We start from the raw sequence: 16,453 nt of genomic DNA on the forward strand, positions 1-16,453 counted from the left end.
TGCGATTAGGTTATTCCTTCAAACAGTGTGTGATTAGGTTATTCCTTCAAACAGTGTGTGATTAGGTTATTCCTTAAAGCAGTGTGTGATTAGGTTATCCCTTCAAACCGTGTGTGATTAGGTTATTCCTTCAAATAATGTGCGATTAGGTTATTCCTTCAAACAGTGTGTGATTAGGTTATTCCTTCAAATAATGTGCGATTAGGTTATTCCTTCAAACAGTGTATGATTAGGTTATTCCTTCAAACAGTGTGCGATTAGGTTATTCCTTCAAACAGTGTGCGATTAGGTTATTCCTTCAAACAGTGTGTGATTAGATTATTCCTGAATGCAGTGTTCGAATTGGTTATTCCTGAATGCAGTGTGCGATTCGGTTATTCCTTCAAACAATGTGCAATTAGGTTATTCCTTCAAACTGTGTGCGATTAGGTTATTCCTTCAAACAGTGTGTGATTAGGTTATTCCTGAAAGCAGTATGCGATTAGGTTATTCCTTCAAACAGTGTGTGATTAGATTATTCCTGAATGCAGTGTTCGAATTGGTTATTCCTGAATGCAGTGTGCGATTCGGTTATTCCTTCAAACAATGTGCAATTAGGTTATTCCTTCAAACTGTGTGCGATTAGGTTATTCCTTCAAACAGTGTGTGATTAGGTTATTCCTGAAAGCAGTATGCGATTAGGTTATTCCTTCAAACAGTGTGTGATTAGATTATTCCTGAATGCAGTGTTCGAATTGGTTATTCCTGAATGCAGTGTGCGATTCGGTTATTCCTTCAAACAGTGTGCGATTAGGTTATTCCTTCAAACAATGTGCAATTAGGTTATTCCTTCAAACAGTGTGTGATTAGGTTATTCCTTCAAACAGTGTGCAATTAGGTTATTCCTTCAAACAGTGTGTGATTAGGTTATTCCTTCAAACAGTGTGCAATTAGGTTATCCCTTCAAACAATGTGCAATTAGGTTATTCCTTCATACAGTGTGCAATTAGGTTATTCCTTCAAGCAGTGTGCGATTAGGTTATTCCTGAAAGCAGTGTGCGAATTGGTTATTCCTGAATGCAGTGTGCGATTAGGTTATTCCTGAAAGCAGTGTGCAATTTGGTTATTCCTGAAAGCAGTTTGCGAATTGGTTATTCCTGAATGCAGTGTGCGATTAGCTTATTCCTTCAAACAATGTGCAATTAGGTTTTTCCTGAAAGCAGTGTGTAATTAGGTTATTCCTTCAAACAGTGTGTGATTAGACTATTCCTTCAAACAGTGTGCGATTAGATTATTTCTGAAAGCTGTGTGTGATTAGGTTATTCCTGAAAGCAGTGGGCGATTAGGTTATTTCTGAAAGCAGTGTGTGATTAGGTTATACCTTCAAACAGTGTGCGATGAGGTTATTCCTTCAAACAGTGTGCGATGAGGTTATTCCTGAAAGCAGTGTGCGATAAGGTTATTCCTGAAAGCAGTGTGTGATTAGGTTATTCCTGAAAGCTGTGTGCGAATTGGTTATTCCTGAAAGCTGTGTGCGATTTGGTTATTCCTGAATGCAGTGTGCGAATTGGTTATTCCTTCAAGCAGTGTGCGATCAGGTTATTCCTTCAAGCAGTGTGCGATTAGATTATTTCTGAAAGCTGTGTGCGATTACGTTATTCCTGAAAGCTGTGTGCGAATTGATTATTCCTGAAAGCTGTGTGCGAATTGGTTATTCCTGAAAGGAGTGTGCGATTAGGTTATTCCTGAAAGCAGTGGTGGCACGGTCGCACAGTGGTTAGCACTGCTGCCTCAAAGCGCCAGAGACCCGGGTTCAATTCCCGAGTCAGGCGACTGACTGTGTGGAGTTTGCACGATCTCCCCGTGTCTGCGTGGGTTTCATCCGGGTGCTCCGCTTTCCTCCCACAATCCAAAGATGTGCAGGTCAGGTGAATTGGCCATGCTAAATTGCCCGTTGTGTTAGGTAAGGGGTACATGTAGGGATATGGGTGGGTTGTGCTTCGGTGGGGCGGTGTGGACTTGTTGGGCCGAAGGGCCTGTTTCCACACTGTAATGTAATCTAATCTAATCTAATCAGTGTGCGAATTGGTTATTCCTGAAAGCAGTGTGATTAGGTAATTCCTTCAAATAGTGTGAGATTAGACTATTCCTTCAAACAGTGTGCGATTAGATTATTCCTTCAAACAGCCTGCGATTAGGTTATTCCTGAAAGCAGTTTGCGAATTGGTTATTCCTGAAAGCTGTGTGCGATTAGGTTATTCCTGAAAGCAGTGTGTGATTAGGTTATTCCTTCAAACCGTGTGTGATTAGGTTATTCCTTCAAACAGTGTGCGATCAGGTTATCACTTCAAACAGTGTGCGATTAGGTTATCCCTTCAAACCGTGTGTGATTAGGTTATTCCTTCAAACAGTGTGTGATTAGGTTATTCCTTCAAACAATGTGTGATTAGGTTATTCCTTCAAACCGTGTGTGATTAGGTTATTCCTTCAAACAGTGTGCGATCAGGTTATCACTTCAAACAGTGTGCGATTAGGTTATCCCATCAAACAGTGTGTGATTAGGTTATCCCTTCAAACAGTGCGCGATTAGGTTATCCCTTCAAACAGTGCGCGATTTGGTTATTCCTGAAAGCAGTATGCGATTAAGTTATTCCTGAAAGCAGTGTGTGATTAGGTTATCCCTTCGAACAGTGTGCGATTAGGTTATCCCTTCGAACAGTGTGCGATTAGGTTATTCCTTCAAACAGTGTGCGATCAGGTTATTCCTTCAAGCAGTGTGCGATTAGGTTATTCCTGAAAGCAGTGTGCGAATTGGTTATTCCTGAAAGCAGTGTGCGATTAGGTTATTCCTGAAAGCAGTGTGCAATTTGGTTATTCCTGAAAGCAGTTTGCGAATTGGTTATTCCTGAATGCAGTGTGCGATTAGCTTATTCCTTCAAACAATGTGCAATTAGGTTTTTCCTGAAAGCAGTGTGTAATTAGGTTATTCCTTCAAACAGTGTGTGATTAGACTATTCCTTCAAACAGTGTGCGATTAGATTATTTCTGAAAGCTGTGTGTGATTAGGTTATTCCTGAAAGCAGTGGGCGATTAGGTTATTTCTGAAAGCAGTGTGCGATTAGGTTATTCCTTCAAACAGTGTGCGATTAGGTTATTCCTTCAAACAGTGTGCGATTAGGTTATTCATTCAAACAGTGTGCGATTAGGTTATTCATTCAAACAGTGTGCGATTAGGTTATTCATTCAAACAGTGTGCGATTAGGTTATTCATTCAAACAGTGTGTGATTAGGTTATCCCTTCAAACAGTGTGTGATTGGGTTATCCCTTCAAACAGTGTGTGATTGGGTTATCCCTTAAAGCAGTATGCGATTAGGTTATTCCTGAAAGCAGTGTGCGAATTGGTTATTCCTGAAAGCTGTGTGCGATTAGGTTATTCCTGAAAGCTGTGTGCGATTAGGTTATCCCTTCGAACAGTGTGCGATTAGGTTATCCCTTCGAACAGTGTGCGATTAGGTTATCCCTTCGAACAGTGTGCGATTAGGTTATCCCTTCGAACAGTGTGCGATTAGGTTATCCCTTCGAACAGTGTGCGATTAGGTTATCCCTTCGAACAGTGTGCGATTAGGTTATCCCTTCGAACAGTGTGCGATTAGGTTATCCCTTCGAACAGTGTGCGATTAGGTTATCCCTTCGAACAGTGTGCGATTAGGTTATCCCTTCGAACAGTGTGCGATTAGGTTATCCCTTCGAACAGTGTGCGATTAGGTTATCCCTTCGAACAGTGTGCGATTAGGTTATCCCTTCGAACAGTGTGCGATTAGGTTATCCCTTCGAACAGTGTGCGATTAGGTTATCCCTTCGAACAGTGTGCGATTAGGTTATCCCTTCAAAGAGTGTGCGATTAGATTATTTCTGAAAGCTGTTTGCCTATCGGGTATTCCTGAATGCAGTGTGTGATTAGGTTATCCCTTCAAACAGTGTGCGATTAGGTTATCCCTTCAAACAGTGTGCGATTAGGTTATCCCTTCAAACAGTGCGCGATTTGGTTATTCCTGAAAGCAGTATGCGATTAGGTTATTCCTGAAAGCAGTGTGCAAATTGGTTATTCCTGAATGCAGTGTGCGATTAGGTTATTCCTGAAAGCTGTGTGCGATTAGGTTATTCCTGAAAGCTGTGTGCGATTAGGTTATCCCTTCAAACAGTGTGCGATTAGGTTATCCCTTCAAACAGTGTGTGATTAGGTTATCCCTTCAAACAGTGTGCGATTAGGTTATCCCTTCAAACAGTGTGCGATTAGGTTATCCCTTCAAACAGTGTGCGATTAGGTTATCCCTTCAAACAGTGCGTGATTTGGTTATTCCTGAAAGCAGTATGCGATTAGGTTATTCCTGAAAGCAGTGTGCGATTAGGTTATTCCTTCAAACTGTGTGCGATTAGGTCATTCCTTCAAACAGTGTGCGATTAGGTTATCCCTTCAAACAGTGTGCAATTAGGTTATCCCTTCAAACAGTGTGCGATTAGGTTATTCCTGAAAGCAGTGTGCGATTAGGTTATTCCTGAAAGCTGTGTGCGATTAGGTTATTCCTGAAAGCAGTGTGCGATTAGGTTATTCCTGAAAGCAGTGTGCGATTAGGTTATTCCTGAAAGCAGTGTGCGATTAGGTTATTCTTAAACTGCAGCATTTACAGTGTATGATCGGATTGTTATATCTGGACAGAAAAACACACCTCCGGGATATCCAATTTCTTACATGTCAGCAGAACAAATTCACCCTTTAACATCTCATTTGCTACACTAACAATCCTGTTTCCCTGTAATGCAAGCCTTATTGTAGATAACATTTAATCAGGCACTTAGAGTCAGCGTCATAGCATGGCTTGATTGACATTCCGAATTCTCTGAAAGATGGTCAGTCTGACCTGAAAGATGAACTCTGTATTCATGTTGTACTATGATGAATCCATTAATTTGAGGCAGATTACAATATAAGTGCACAGAAACATTGACCCAGATAAAAAACAACGAATCAGAATGTTGACATTACCTAGTGCCCAGCCATGTGCCAATATCTTGATCTCATGGGCTAAATCTATTTTTATTTGGCAATAAAGTGGATGACTAAAATTCTGGCAGGTGAAGGTCAGGATGTACATATTGGGAAGCATTAATAATCTGCAGTGTAGTCATTTAACTAAAATTAGTCACAGATGTACAGCAGACTCTTCGGTCCAACTCGTCCATGCTGACCAGATATCCTAAATAAATCTAGTCCCATTTGCCAGCAGTTGGCCCTTTAAACCCATATTCATATACCCATCCAGATGCCTTTTTAAAGGTTGTAATTGTACCAGCCTCCACTACTTCCTCTGGCAGCTCATTCCATACACAAACACACCACCCTCTGTGTCAAAACATCTGCCACTCCTCAGCCCATTGGCCCATCTAATCAAGATCCCATTGTACTCTGAGATAACATTCTTTGCTGTCAACTACACCTCCAATTTTGGTGTCGTCTGCAAGCTTACTAACTATACCTCCTATGTCCACATCCAAGTCATTTGTATAAATTTTGTGGTAGAGAATTCCACTGTGCCCACCACTCTGGGAGTAGAAAAATAGCAAACAGCAGAAGTAAGTCATTTGGCTTCTCGAGCCTGCTCTGTCACTCATTATGGTCTTGGCTGACGGTCAAGTTCAGTACCCTCATCCCCCCCTCCCCCTCACATCCCCTGATCCCTTCAGCCATGAGAGCAATGTCAGCCTCCTTCTTGAAAATGCACAAGTCTTTGGCCTCAATAGTTTTTGTGGTAGTGAATTCCATTGGCTCACCATACTGAGTAAAGAAATTTCTCCTCATCTCAAACCTAAAAGATTTTCCATTCTTGCATCTAACCTGTCCAGTCCTGTTTGAATTTTATGGATTTCTGAGATGCCCCGTCATCCCTCTAATGCTAAATGACTCAATCTGTCCTCATACGTCAGTCCTGCCATCCCCAGGAATCGGTTTGGTAAACTTTTGCTGCACTCCCTCTATAGCAAGAACAGAGAAGAAGGTCAAAACTATGTCATCTTATGTTCGTATAAACGCTATCTTCCCTGATCTATTATAGAGATTAATGTAGGACATCTATTCAGGTAATTCTGCACGCGTTTTTACTTTGTAAGCTTCTCTGTCCCTCCTCATATACCATCATCACTACCACGCTTTCACATACTGTCATGTATGTGCGCTAGTCTCTCTCTCTCTCATTTTCTCTCTCTTTTTATCTCTGTCACACTTACTCTCTCTCTCATGAAATCACACTCATCCTTCCATCTCCAGCTCTTCCCCACCCTTCCACAACTGTTTCCCCTCCTTGCCATGACCCTGTCCCATCCTTTTGATGAGGGAAACTGGGTTTGTGTGGCAACCTGTCCGCCACGTTAAGGGAGATCAGCACAGCCTGAAATCCCAGTGCACTGACTGTACAACACAGAGGAGTCTACAGAAGCACTTTCTATAAGATTCACTCCCCTGACTACAGGGCAGGACATCTGAGGCCACATGCCTCATGGGCTGGCATCTCTCCCAGCTCTGCATCCTGAGTGGGTAAAAGATGATTGAGATACAAACCCAGTACTTTTTGTTTTCGTTCCCATTACAGGTCCAAACAAACACCAGAGTGCTGTCACATGCCTGCAGTTCATCCAGAAGTTTGTGGTCACCAGTTCTGACGACGGGACAGTGAAACTGTGGGACCTGAAAACGGGTGAATTCATTCGTAACCTGGTGGCGCTTGAGAGTGGAGGCAGTGGTGGTGTGGTTTGGAGACTCAGAGCTTCCAAAACAAAACTCATTTGTGCAGTGGGCAGTCGGAATGGAACAGAGGAGACAAAGCTGCTAGTCCTGGATTTTGATGTTGATATGAAATGAGCTGGGCTTGGCTGGGAAGTGTTGGCACACGTGTCTGCTCACTCACTGGGCCTAGCATGGCCAGCAATCTGCAATCAAACTCCATGCAATCCATTCCAATTTGCCAAAGAAGACTTGACCTTATGGGGAAATCGGAGGGGGATCTGCAACAGCAGTGGAATGAGAAAGGCAGGCACTGCCTTTACAAACCCACTGCACTCAAGCCGGGAGTGATTTGGGAAAGATTTAAAGCACCTTATAATGGAGCCATCACAGAGGGATCCATCTCTGATGATGACGAGACACTTGAAGACACTTTAAAAAGACTTGCCAAAATTGTTAGTAACAGAAACTTGTACATAAAGAGGATATATCTGTATATTATATAAATGTGTATCTATGTGGATGAATGAAATGAGCATCCTTAACTACATGTCTATATATTGAACTTGGGTAACCGGGGGAAAAGCTAATCTATACGTGTGTGTGTGAGAGAGAGAGAGAGAGAGGATGGTGCTAAACAGTCCTGCGTGTGTGTGCTAGTGTGTAAGGTTTTCACTGTCATGAGGCTACAAAGTCAGCCCCCTTGTATATTGTGTAAAATGTATGGGGTTTTTTGGGGGGTTGGAACAACAGCATTAAGTATAAATGCTGAACTTTTTTTAAAAAAAAATAACAATAAAATTATTGAAATACAGACTAGTTTGTGCTCCAAGCTGACCAAATAGAGTCATAGAGCTTACAGCATGGAAACAAACCCTTATTCCAACTTGTCCATGTTGACCAGATATCCTAAATAAATCTAATCCCATTTGCTAGCACTTGGCCCATCTTCCTCTAACCCTTCCTATTCATATACCCTTCCAGATGCCTTTTAAATGTTGTAATTGTATCAGCCTCCTCCACTTCCTCGGGCAGCTCATTCCATATATGCACTACCCTCTGTGTGAAAAAGTTGCCCCATAGGTCCCTTTTAAATCTTTCCCCTCTCACCCTAAACCTATACCCTCTAGTTTTGGACTCCCTGATCCTGGGGAAACGACTTTAGCTATTTAGCCTGTCCAGGCCCCTCATGATTTTATAAATCTCTATAAGGTCACCTCTCAGTCTCCGATGCTGTAGGGAAAACAGCCCCAACTTATTCAGCCTCTCCCTATAGCTTAAACCCTTCAACCTTGGCAACATTCTTGTAAATCTTTTCTGAACCCTATCAAGTTCCACAACATTCTATAGCAGGGAGACCAGAATTGCACACACTAGTCCTAAAGTGACCTAATTACTATCCTGTACAGCCACAACATGATCTCCCAACTCCTATTCTCAATACTCTAACCAATAAAGGAAAGTATACAAATGCCTTCTTCACTATCCTATCTACCTGCAACTCCACTTTTAAGGAGCTATGAACCTGCAGTTCAAGTCTCTGTTCAAGAACATACCCCAGGCCATTACCATTAAGGATATAAGTCCTGCCCTGCTTTGCCATTCCAAAATGCAGCACCTCACATTTACCTTAAATTAAACTCCACCTGCTACTCCTCGGCCCATTGGACCATTAAATCAAGATCCCGCTGTACTTTTAGGTAACCACCTTCGCTGTCCACGCGCCTCCAGTTTTGGTGTCACTGCAAACAAATCATTTGTATAAGTGATGAAAAGCAGTGGACCCAGCACCAATCCTTGTGGCACACCACTGATCACAGGCCTCCAGTCTGAAAGGCAATCTTCCACCACCTCAAACTATCTTTGAGGTATTTCTGGAGCCAGATGGCTCGTTCTTCCTGTATTCCATGTTCATAAGATGTATAGGAGCAGAATTCAACCATTCAGCACATCGAGTCTGATCTAACCTTACCAGTCTAGCATGAAATGCCTTACTGAAGTCCATATAGATCACATCTACTGCTCTGCCCTCATCAATCCTCTGTTGCTTCTTCAAAAAACTCAGTCAAGTTTGTGAGACATGATTTCCCACGCACAAAGTCATGTTGACTATCCCTAATCAGAGCTGAAAATGTGTTGCTGGAAAAGCGCAGCAGGTCAGGCAGCATCCAGGGAACAGGAGAATCGACGTTTCGGGCATAAGCCCTTCAGGAATGAAGAAAGTTTGTCCAGCAGGCTAAGATAAAAGGTAGGGAGGAGGGACTTGGGGGAGGGGCGTCAGAAATGTGATAGGTGGAAAAAGGTCAAGGTGAGGGTGATGGGTCAGACTGGGGTGGGGGCAGAGAGGTCAGGAAGAAGATTGCAGGTTAGGAAGGCGGTGCTGAATTCGATGGATTTGACTGAGACAAGGTGGGGGGAGGGGAAATGAGGAAACTGGTGAAATCCGAGTTCATCCCTTGTGGTTGGAGGGGGTTCCTAGGCGGAAGATGAGGCGCTCTTCCTCCAACCGTCGTGTTGTTGTGGTCCGGCGATGGAGGATCCCTAATCAGTCCTTGCCTTTCCAAATGCATCTAAATCCTGTCCCTCAGAATTCCCTCCAACAAATTGTGCACCACCGATGTCAGGGTCACTGATCTCTAGTAACCTGGCTTTTCTTTACAACAATGTTAGCCAATCTCTAATCTTCCGGCACCTCCCCTGCAGATATCAATGATACAAGTATCCCAGCAAGGGGTCCCTAGCTTCCTACAGAGTTCTGAGGTACACCTGATTTGGTTCCGGAGGATTTATCCAACTTTATGCATTTTAAGACATCCAGCACTACCTCCTCTGTAATATGGACAGTTTTCAAGATATTGCAGTTTATTTCCCCATATTCTATATCTTCTGTGTCTTTCTCTACAGTAAACACTGAGGCAAAATACTCGTTTAGTAACTCTCCCATCTCCTGCGATTCCACACTTTGGAGGCCTTGCTGATCTTTGAAGGGCCCAATTCTCTCCCTACTTTCCCTTTTGTTTTTAGAATCCCTTTGGATTCTCCTTAACCCTATTTGCCAAAGTTATCTGATATCCCCTTTTTGCCCTCCTGATTTCCCACTTTAAGTATACTCCTATTGCCTTTATACTCTTCTAGGGATTTAGATTAGATTAGATTAGATTAGATTACAGTGTGGAAACAGGCCCTTCGGCCCAACAAGTCCACACCGACCCGCCGAAGCGAAACCCATCCATACTCCTACATTTACCCCTTACCTAACACTACAGGCAATTTAGTATGGCCAATTCACCTTGACCCTGCACATCTTTGGATGGTGGGAGGAAAGCGGAGCACCCGGAGGAAACCCACGCAGACACGGGGAGAACGTGCAAACTCCACACAGTCAGTCGCCTGAGGCGGGAATTGAACCCGGGTCTCTGGCGCTGTGAGGCAGCAGTGCTAACCACTGTGCCACCGTGCCGCCCACAATTTACTTGATCTCTGCTGTCTATATCTGACACATGCTTCCTTTTCCTAGACCAAACCTCAACTTCTCTCGTTATCCAGCATTCCCCACACCACCTAGCCTTTCCCTTCACCCTAATAGAAACATATTGATTGTGAACTCTCTTTATCTCATTTTTTTGAAGGCTTCCCATTTTTCAGCCATCCCTTTACCTGTAAACATGTCCACCCGTAATCAACCTTTGAACGTTCTTGCCTAAAACCATAAAATTGGTTTTCCTCCAATTTAGAACTTTAACTATTAGATCCAATCTATCCTCTTCCATCACTATGTTAAAGCTAATAGAATTATGGTCACTGGCCCCAAAGTGCATTCCCACAGGTACCTTCCCTGCCCTACTTCCCAAGAGTGGGTCAAGGTTTGCACTTTCTCTGGGAGGTACATCTACATACTGAATCCGAACATGTTCTTGTATGGGTTGTTCTGATCTAAAGTCATAGTTGTGTTCCTCTGTAACATCACGCTATGAAAAACTCACTATAGCCGTTCAGCAGAAAGTCTGCATTATGCAAAATCCCCATTCATCAATCACACTATTGCCAATTAATGGTGATGAAACCTATATTATAGCAGAATGACCTGAACACATTTAACAAATTCCTCTCCATTCAAGCCCTTAAAACTGTGGCAGTTCCACTGTATGGGAAATTAAAATCCCCCACCGTAATCCCTAATTATTCTTACAAATATTTTACAAATTTGTTTAATTTCCTGTTGACAATTGGGGGGTACCTATAATACAATCCCAATAAGGTGATCATATCTTTCTTATTTCTCAGTTCCACCAAATAACTTTGGACGTACTCCCAGGAATATTCTCCCTAAGTACAACCATAATGTTACCCCTAATCAAAAAGAGCACTGATCCTCCTTTGCCCCCCTTTCTATCCTTCCAGTAGCATTTATACCCTGGAGTATTAAGCTGCTGGTCCTGTCCATCCCTGAGCCACATCATTCTAATTGCAACAATATCCCAGTCCCATGTTCTTACCATGCCCTGAGTTCATCTGCCTTCCCTGTTAGGCCTCTTGCATCGAAATAAATGTGGTTTATCAGTCCTACCTTGTTCTCTGCCTTGGTACCACCTGCCCTGACTGACTGGCTTTTTTTCCTAACTGTACCAGTCTCAAGACTGATCTCTTTTCTCACCATCTTCCTGGACTCTTCCTCTCACACCCCCTCCCTCCATCCTCTACCAGTTTAAATTCTCCTGCACAGCTTTAGAAAATCTCCCTGCCAGTATATTAGTTTCTTTCCAATTCAGGTACAATCCCTGTGATCCAAAAATGTGAATCTATTCTCCCATGGACCAGCCACTCAGAGATACATTCATTTGCTCTACCATCCTATTCAGAGCCTCACTAGTTTATAGAACATAGAAGAATACAGCGCAGTACAGGCCCTTTGGCCCTCGATGTTGCGCCGATCCAAGCCCACCTAACCTATACTAACCCACTATCCTCCATATACCTATCCAATGCCCGCTTAAATGCCCATAAAGAGGGAGAGTCCACCACTGCTACTGGCAGGGCATTCCATGAACTTACGACTCGCTGAGTGAAGAACCTACCCCTAACTTCAGTTCTATATCTACCCCCCCTTAATTTAAAGCTATGCCCCCTTGTAATACCCGACTCCATACGCGGGAAAAGGTTCACACTGTCAACCCTATCTAACCCCCTAATCATCTTGTACACCTCAATCAAGTCACCCCTAAACCTTCTTTTCTCTAATGAAAACAGCCCCAAGTGTCTGTCTTTCCTCATACGATCTTCCTTCCATACCAGGCAACATCCTGGTAAACCTCCTCTGCACCCGTTCCAGTGCCTCCACATCCTTCCTATAGTATGGCGACCAAAACTGCACACAATATTCCAGATGCGGCCGCACCAGAGTCTTATACAACTGCATCATGACCTCAGGACTCCGGAACTCAATTCCTCTACCAATAAAAGCCAGTACGCCATATGCCTTCCTCACCGCACTATTTACCTGGGTGGCAACTTTCAGAGATCTGTGTACATGGACACCAAGATCCCTCTGCTCATCCACACTACCAAGTATCCGACCATTAGCCCAGTACCCCATCTTTTTGTTATTCTTCCCAAAGTGAATCACCTCACACTTAGCTACATTGAATTCCATTTGCCACCTTTCTGCCCAGCTCTGCAGCTTCTCTATATCCTGCTGTAACCTGCCACATCCTTCCTCACTGTCAACAACTCCTCCGACTTTCGTATCATCCGCAAACTTGCTCACCCAACCTTCTAACCCCTCTTCCAGGTCATTTATAAAAATGACAAACAGCAATGGTCCCAAAACAGATCCTTGCGGAACACCGCTAGTGACGGCACTCCATGAAGAAACTTTGCCATCAACTACTACCCTCTGTCTTCTTCCATCCAGCCAATTCCTAATCCAAACCTCCAACTCACCCTCAATGCCATATCTCCGTATTTTCTGCAGTAGCCTACCATGGGGAACCTTATCAAACGCCTTACTAAAATCAATATATACCACATCTACCGCTTTCCCCTCATCAACCTCCTTCGTCACCTTTTCAAAGAATTCAATAAGGTTTGTGAGGCACGACCTGCCCTTCACAAAACCATGCTGACTATCCTTGATCACATTATTCCTATCCAGATGTGCATAAATCCTATCCCTTACAATTCTCTCTAAGACTTTGCCCACAACAGAAGTGAGACTCACCGGCCTATAGTTACTAGGGTTATCCCTACTCCCCTTTTTGAACAAGGGAACCACATTTGCTATCCTCCAGTCTTCTGGCACTACTCCTGTAGACAAAGAGGACATAAAAATCAAGGCCAATGGCTCTGCAATCTCCTCCCTTGCTTCCCAGAGAATCCTAGGATAAATGCCATCAGGCCCAGGGGACTTATCTATTTTCACCTTTTCCAGGATTTCCAACACCTCTTCTCTACATACCTCAAAGCCATCCATTCTACTTATTTGTGACTCAGTATTCACATCGACGACAATGCCCTGTTCCTGAGTAAATACTGAAGAAAAGTATTCATTCAGTGTCTCCCCAATCTCTTCCGCCTCCACACGCAACTTCCCACTACTATCCTTGACTGGACCTATTCCTACCCTAGTCATTCTTTTATTCCTAACATACCTATAGAAAGCCTTAGGGTTTTCCCTAATCCTACCGACTAAGTACCTTTCATGTCCCCTCCTTGCTGCTCTTAGCTCTCTCTTCAGGTCCTTCCTGGCTACCCTATAACTCTCAATCGCCCCAATTGAACCTTCACGTCTCATCTTGAGATAGGCCGCCCTCTTCCATTTAACAAGGGATTCCAATTCCTTATTAAACCACGGCTCCCTCGCACGACCCTTTCCTCCCTGCCTGACAGGTACATAATTATCAAGGACACTCAATAGTTGCTCCTTGAACAAGCTCCACATATCATTTACACTCTTGCCTTGGAGTCTACTTTTCCAAGCCACACATCCTCAGTCATGCCTCACCGCATCATAATTTCCCTGACCCCAGCTATAACTCTTGCCCTGTAGTACACACTTATCCCTCTCCATCACGAGAGTAAAAATCACCGAATTCTGGTCACTATCCCCAAAGTGCTCACCTACCTCTAATTCTAACACCTGGCCTGATTCGTTACCCAGAACCAAATCCAGTATGGCCTCACCTCTTGTTGGCCTGTCTACATATTGTGTCAGGAAACTCTCCTGCACACATTGAACAAACACTGACCCATCTAACGAACTTGAGCTATAGCTTTCCCAATCAATATCAGGAAAGTTAAAGTCCCCCATAACAACCACCCTATTACTGTCACTCATCTCCTGAATCACCTTCCCTATCCTTTCTTCAATGATTCTAGGACTATTAGGAGGCCTGTAAAAGACTCCTAACAGGGTGACCTCACCTTTCCTATTCCTAACCTCAGCCCAAACTACCTCAGATGGCAAGTCCTCATCCATCGTCCTTTCCACCACTGTAATACTATCTTTGACAAGCAATGCCACACCTCCCCCTCTTTTACCCCCACCTCTGACCCTACTAAAACATTTAAATCCTGGAACCTGCAACAGCCAATCCTGTCCCTGTTCTAGCCATGTCTCCGTAATAGCCACAACATCGAAGTCCCAGGTACCAACCCACGCTGCAAGTTCACCTACCTTATTTCGTATACTTCTTGCATTGAAGTATACACACTTCAAGCCACTTTCCTGTTTACAGGCACCCTCCTTTGAAATTGATGCCATGTTCCTAATCTCCCTACACTCCAGGCCCTGCACCCTGAAGCTACAATCTGGGTTCCCATGCCCCTGCAGAGTTAGTTTAAACCCCCCCCAAGAGCACTAGCAAACCTCCCCCCAAGGATACTGGTGCCCCTCAGGTTCAGGTGTAGACCATCCTGTTTATAGAGGTCTCACTGTCCTGATGGCACCAGGAGTCATCCAGACATTACTACCTTCGAGGACCTCCTTATTAAATTCCTGCTTAACTTCCTATATTCTCTCCTCAGAAACTCTTCTAATGTCATTAGTTCCAATGTAGTCCCTCTCCCCTTTTAGAATAATCTGCACCCTTTCCATGATACCCCTGATCCTGGCCAGGGAGCGAACACACTATTCTGATATCTTCGGCCACGCAAACGTCTGTGTGTACCTCTGACTAGAGAGTCCCCTATCACAACTGATTGCTCGGAACGTAATGTACCGTTTACTAGCAATTTTTGAGAAGATTTGTAGCTCAGGTTGATGAGAAGTATATAAACTCGCTGAGCTCGAAGGTTTTTCAGAAGTTTCGTCACCATACTCGGTAACATCATTAATGAGAATCTCTGGTACGTCCTGCCTCTCTATTTATAGGTCTTGGTTTCTTAAAGTGGGTGATGTCATTTCAGTTTTTTTTCAAGGAAAGTTCTTACATCGAAGTGAATGACCTCGTACTTATACTTCATCTAGCATCAATTGCCACAAACTTAATCTTTCTAAACTTTGGTGAGGAGAACTTAGAGGCTGCTGCTTACATACTGCCTGGATTTGTGTTGTCAGCAAATTTGGATGTATTGGTGTCTCAGTCATTAATATAGCTTGTAAACCATAATGAATTCCCAGAAGTAATCCCTGCAACACACCACTAATTGCAGCCTGTCAGTATTAATACTGCATTTCCCCCACTGTCTATTTCCTATCTATTCACCATTTCTGCATTTAAGCTAATATAACACAAATTCTTTGAAACCTAATCTTGTGTATTAACGTTTTGTGTGCCATGTATCAAATGCTTTTGGAAATTTGATTATTTATATCAATCAAGTTTGTGAGACATGATTTCCCACGCACAAAGCAATGTTGACTATCCCTAATCAGTCCTTGCCTTTCCAAATACATAGAACATAGAACAATACAGCACAGAACAGACCCTTCGGCCCACGATGTTGTGCCGAACATTTGTCCTAGCTTAAGCACCCATCCATGTACCTATCCAATTGCTGCTTAAAGGTCCCCAAAGATTCTGACTCTACCACTCCCACAGGCAGCGCATTCCATGCCCCCACCACTCTCTGGGTAAAGAACCCACCCCTGACATCTCCCCTGACATCTCCCCTATACTTTCCACCCTTCACCTTAAATTTATATTCCCTTGTAACACTCTGTTGCACCCGGAGAAAAAGTTTCTGACTGTCTATCTATTCCTCTGATCATCTTATAAACCTCTATCAAGTCACCCCTCATCCTTCGCCGTTCCAACGAGAAAAGGCCTAGCACTCTCAACCTATCCTCGTACGACCTATTCTCCATTCCAGGCAACATCCTGATAAATCTTCTCTGCACCCTCTCCAAAGCTTCCACATCTTTCCTAAAGTGAGGCGACCAGAACTGCACACAGTACTCCAAATGTGGCCTAACCAAAGTCCTGTACAGTTGCAACATCACTTCACGACTCTTGAATTCAATCCCTCTGCTAATGAACGCTAATACACCATAGGCCTTCTTACAAGCTCTATCCACCTGAGTGGCAACTTTCAAAGATCTATGAACATAGACCCCAAGATCCCTCTGTTCCTCCACCTCACTAAGAACCCTACCATTAACCCTGTATTCCGCATTCTTATTTGTCTTTCCAAAATGGACAACCTCATACTTGGCAGGGTTGAACTCCATCTGCCACTCCTCAGCCCAGCTCTGCATCATA

The 16,453-nt window shown here is 43.5% G+C and overlaps 1 protein-coding gene across 1 annotated transcript in view; it reads left to right on the top strand.

The window, feature by feature from the left end:
* The window catches only part of LOC122550994 (F-box/WD repeat-containing protein 7-like), a 225,437-nt gene extending 217,868 nt beyond the window's left edge, over positions 1-7,569 (top strand). Inside the window, exon 13 of the mRNA XM_043692588.2 lies at positions 6,625-7,569. Coding sequence (XP_043548523.1) covers positions 6,625-6,893 — 269 coding nt within the window. The 3' untranslated portion in view covers positions 6,894-7,569. The remainder of the gene's footprint in view (positions 1-6,624) is intronic.
* Positions 7,570-16,453: the final 8,884 nt, after the last annotated feature.

Source organism: Chiloscyllium plagiosum, unplaced genomic scaffold (assembly GCF_037043375.1).
Source record: "Chiloscyllium plagiosum isolate Xiang-an unplaced genomic scaffold, Cpla_swu_hap1 HiC_scaffold_6, whole genome shotgun sequence".
Taxonomy (NCBI): domain Eukaryota; kingdom Metazoa; phylum Chordata; class Chondrichthyes; order Orectolobiformes; family Hemiscylliidae; genus Chiloscyllium; species Chiloscyllium plagiosum.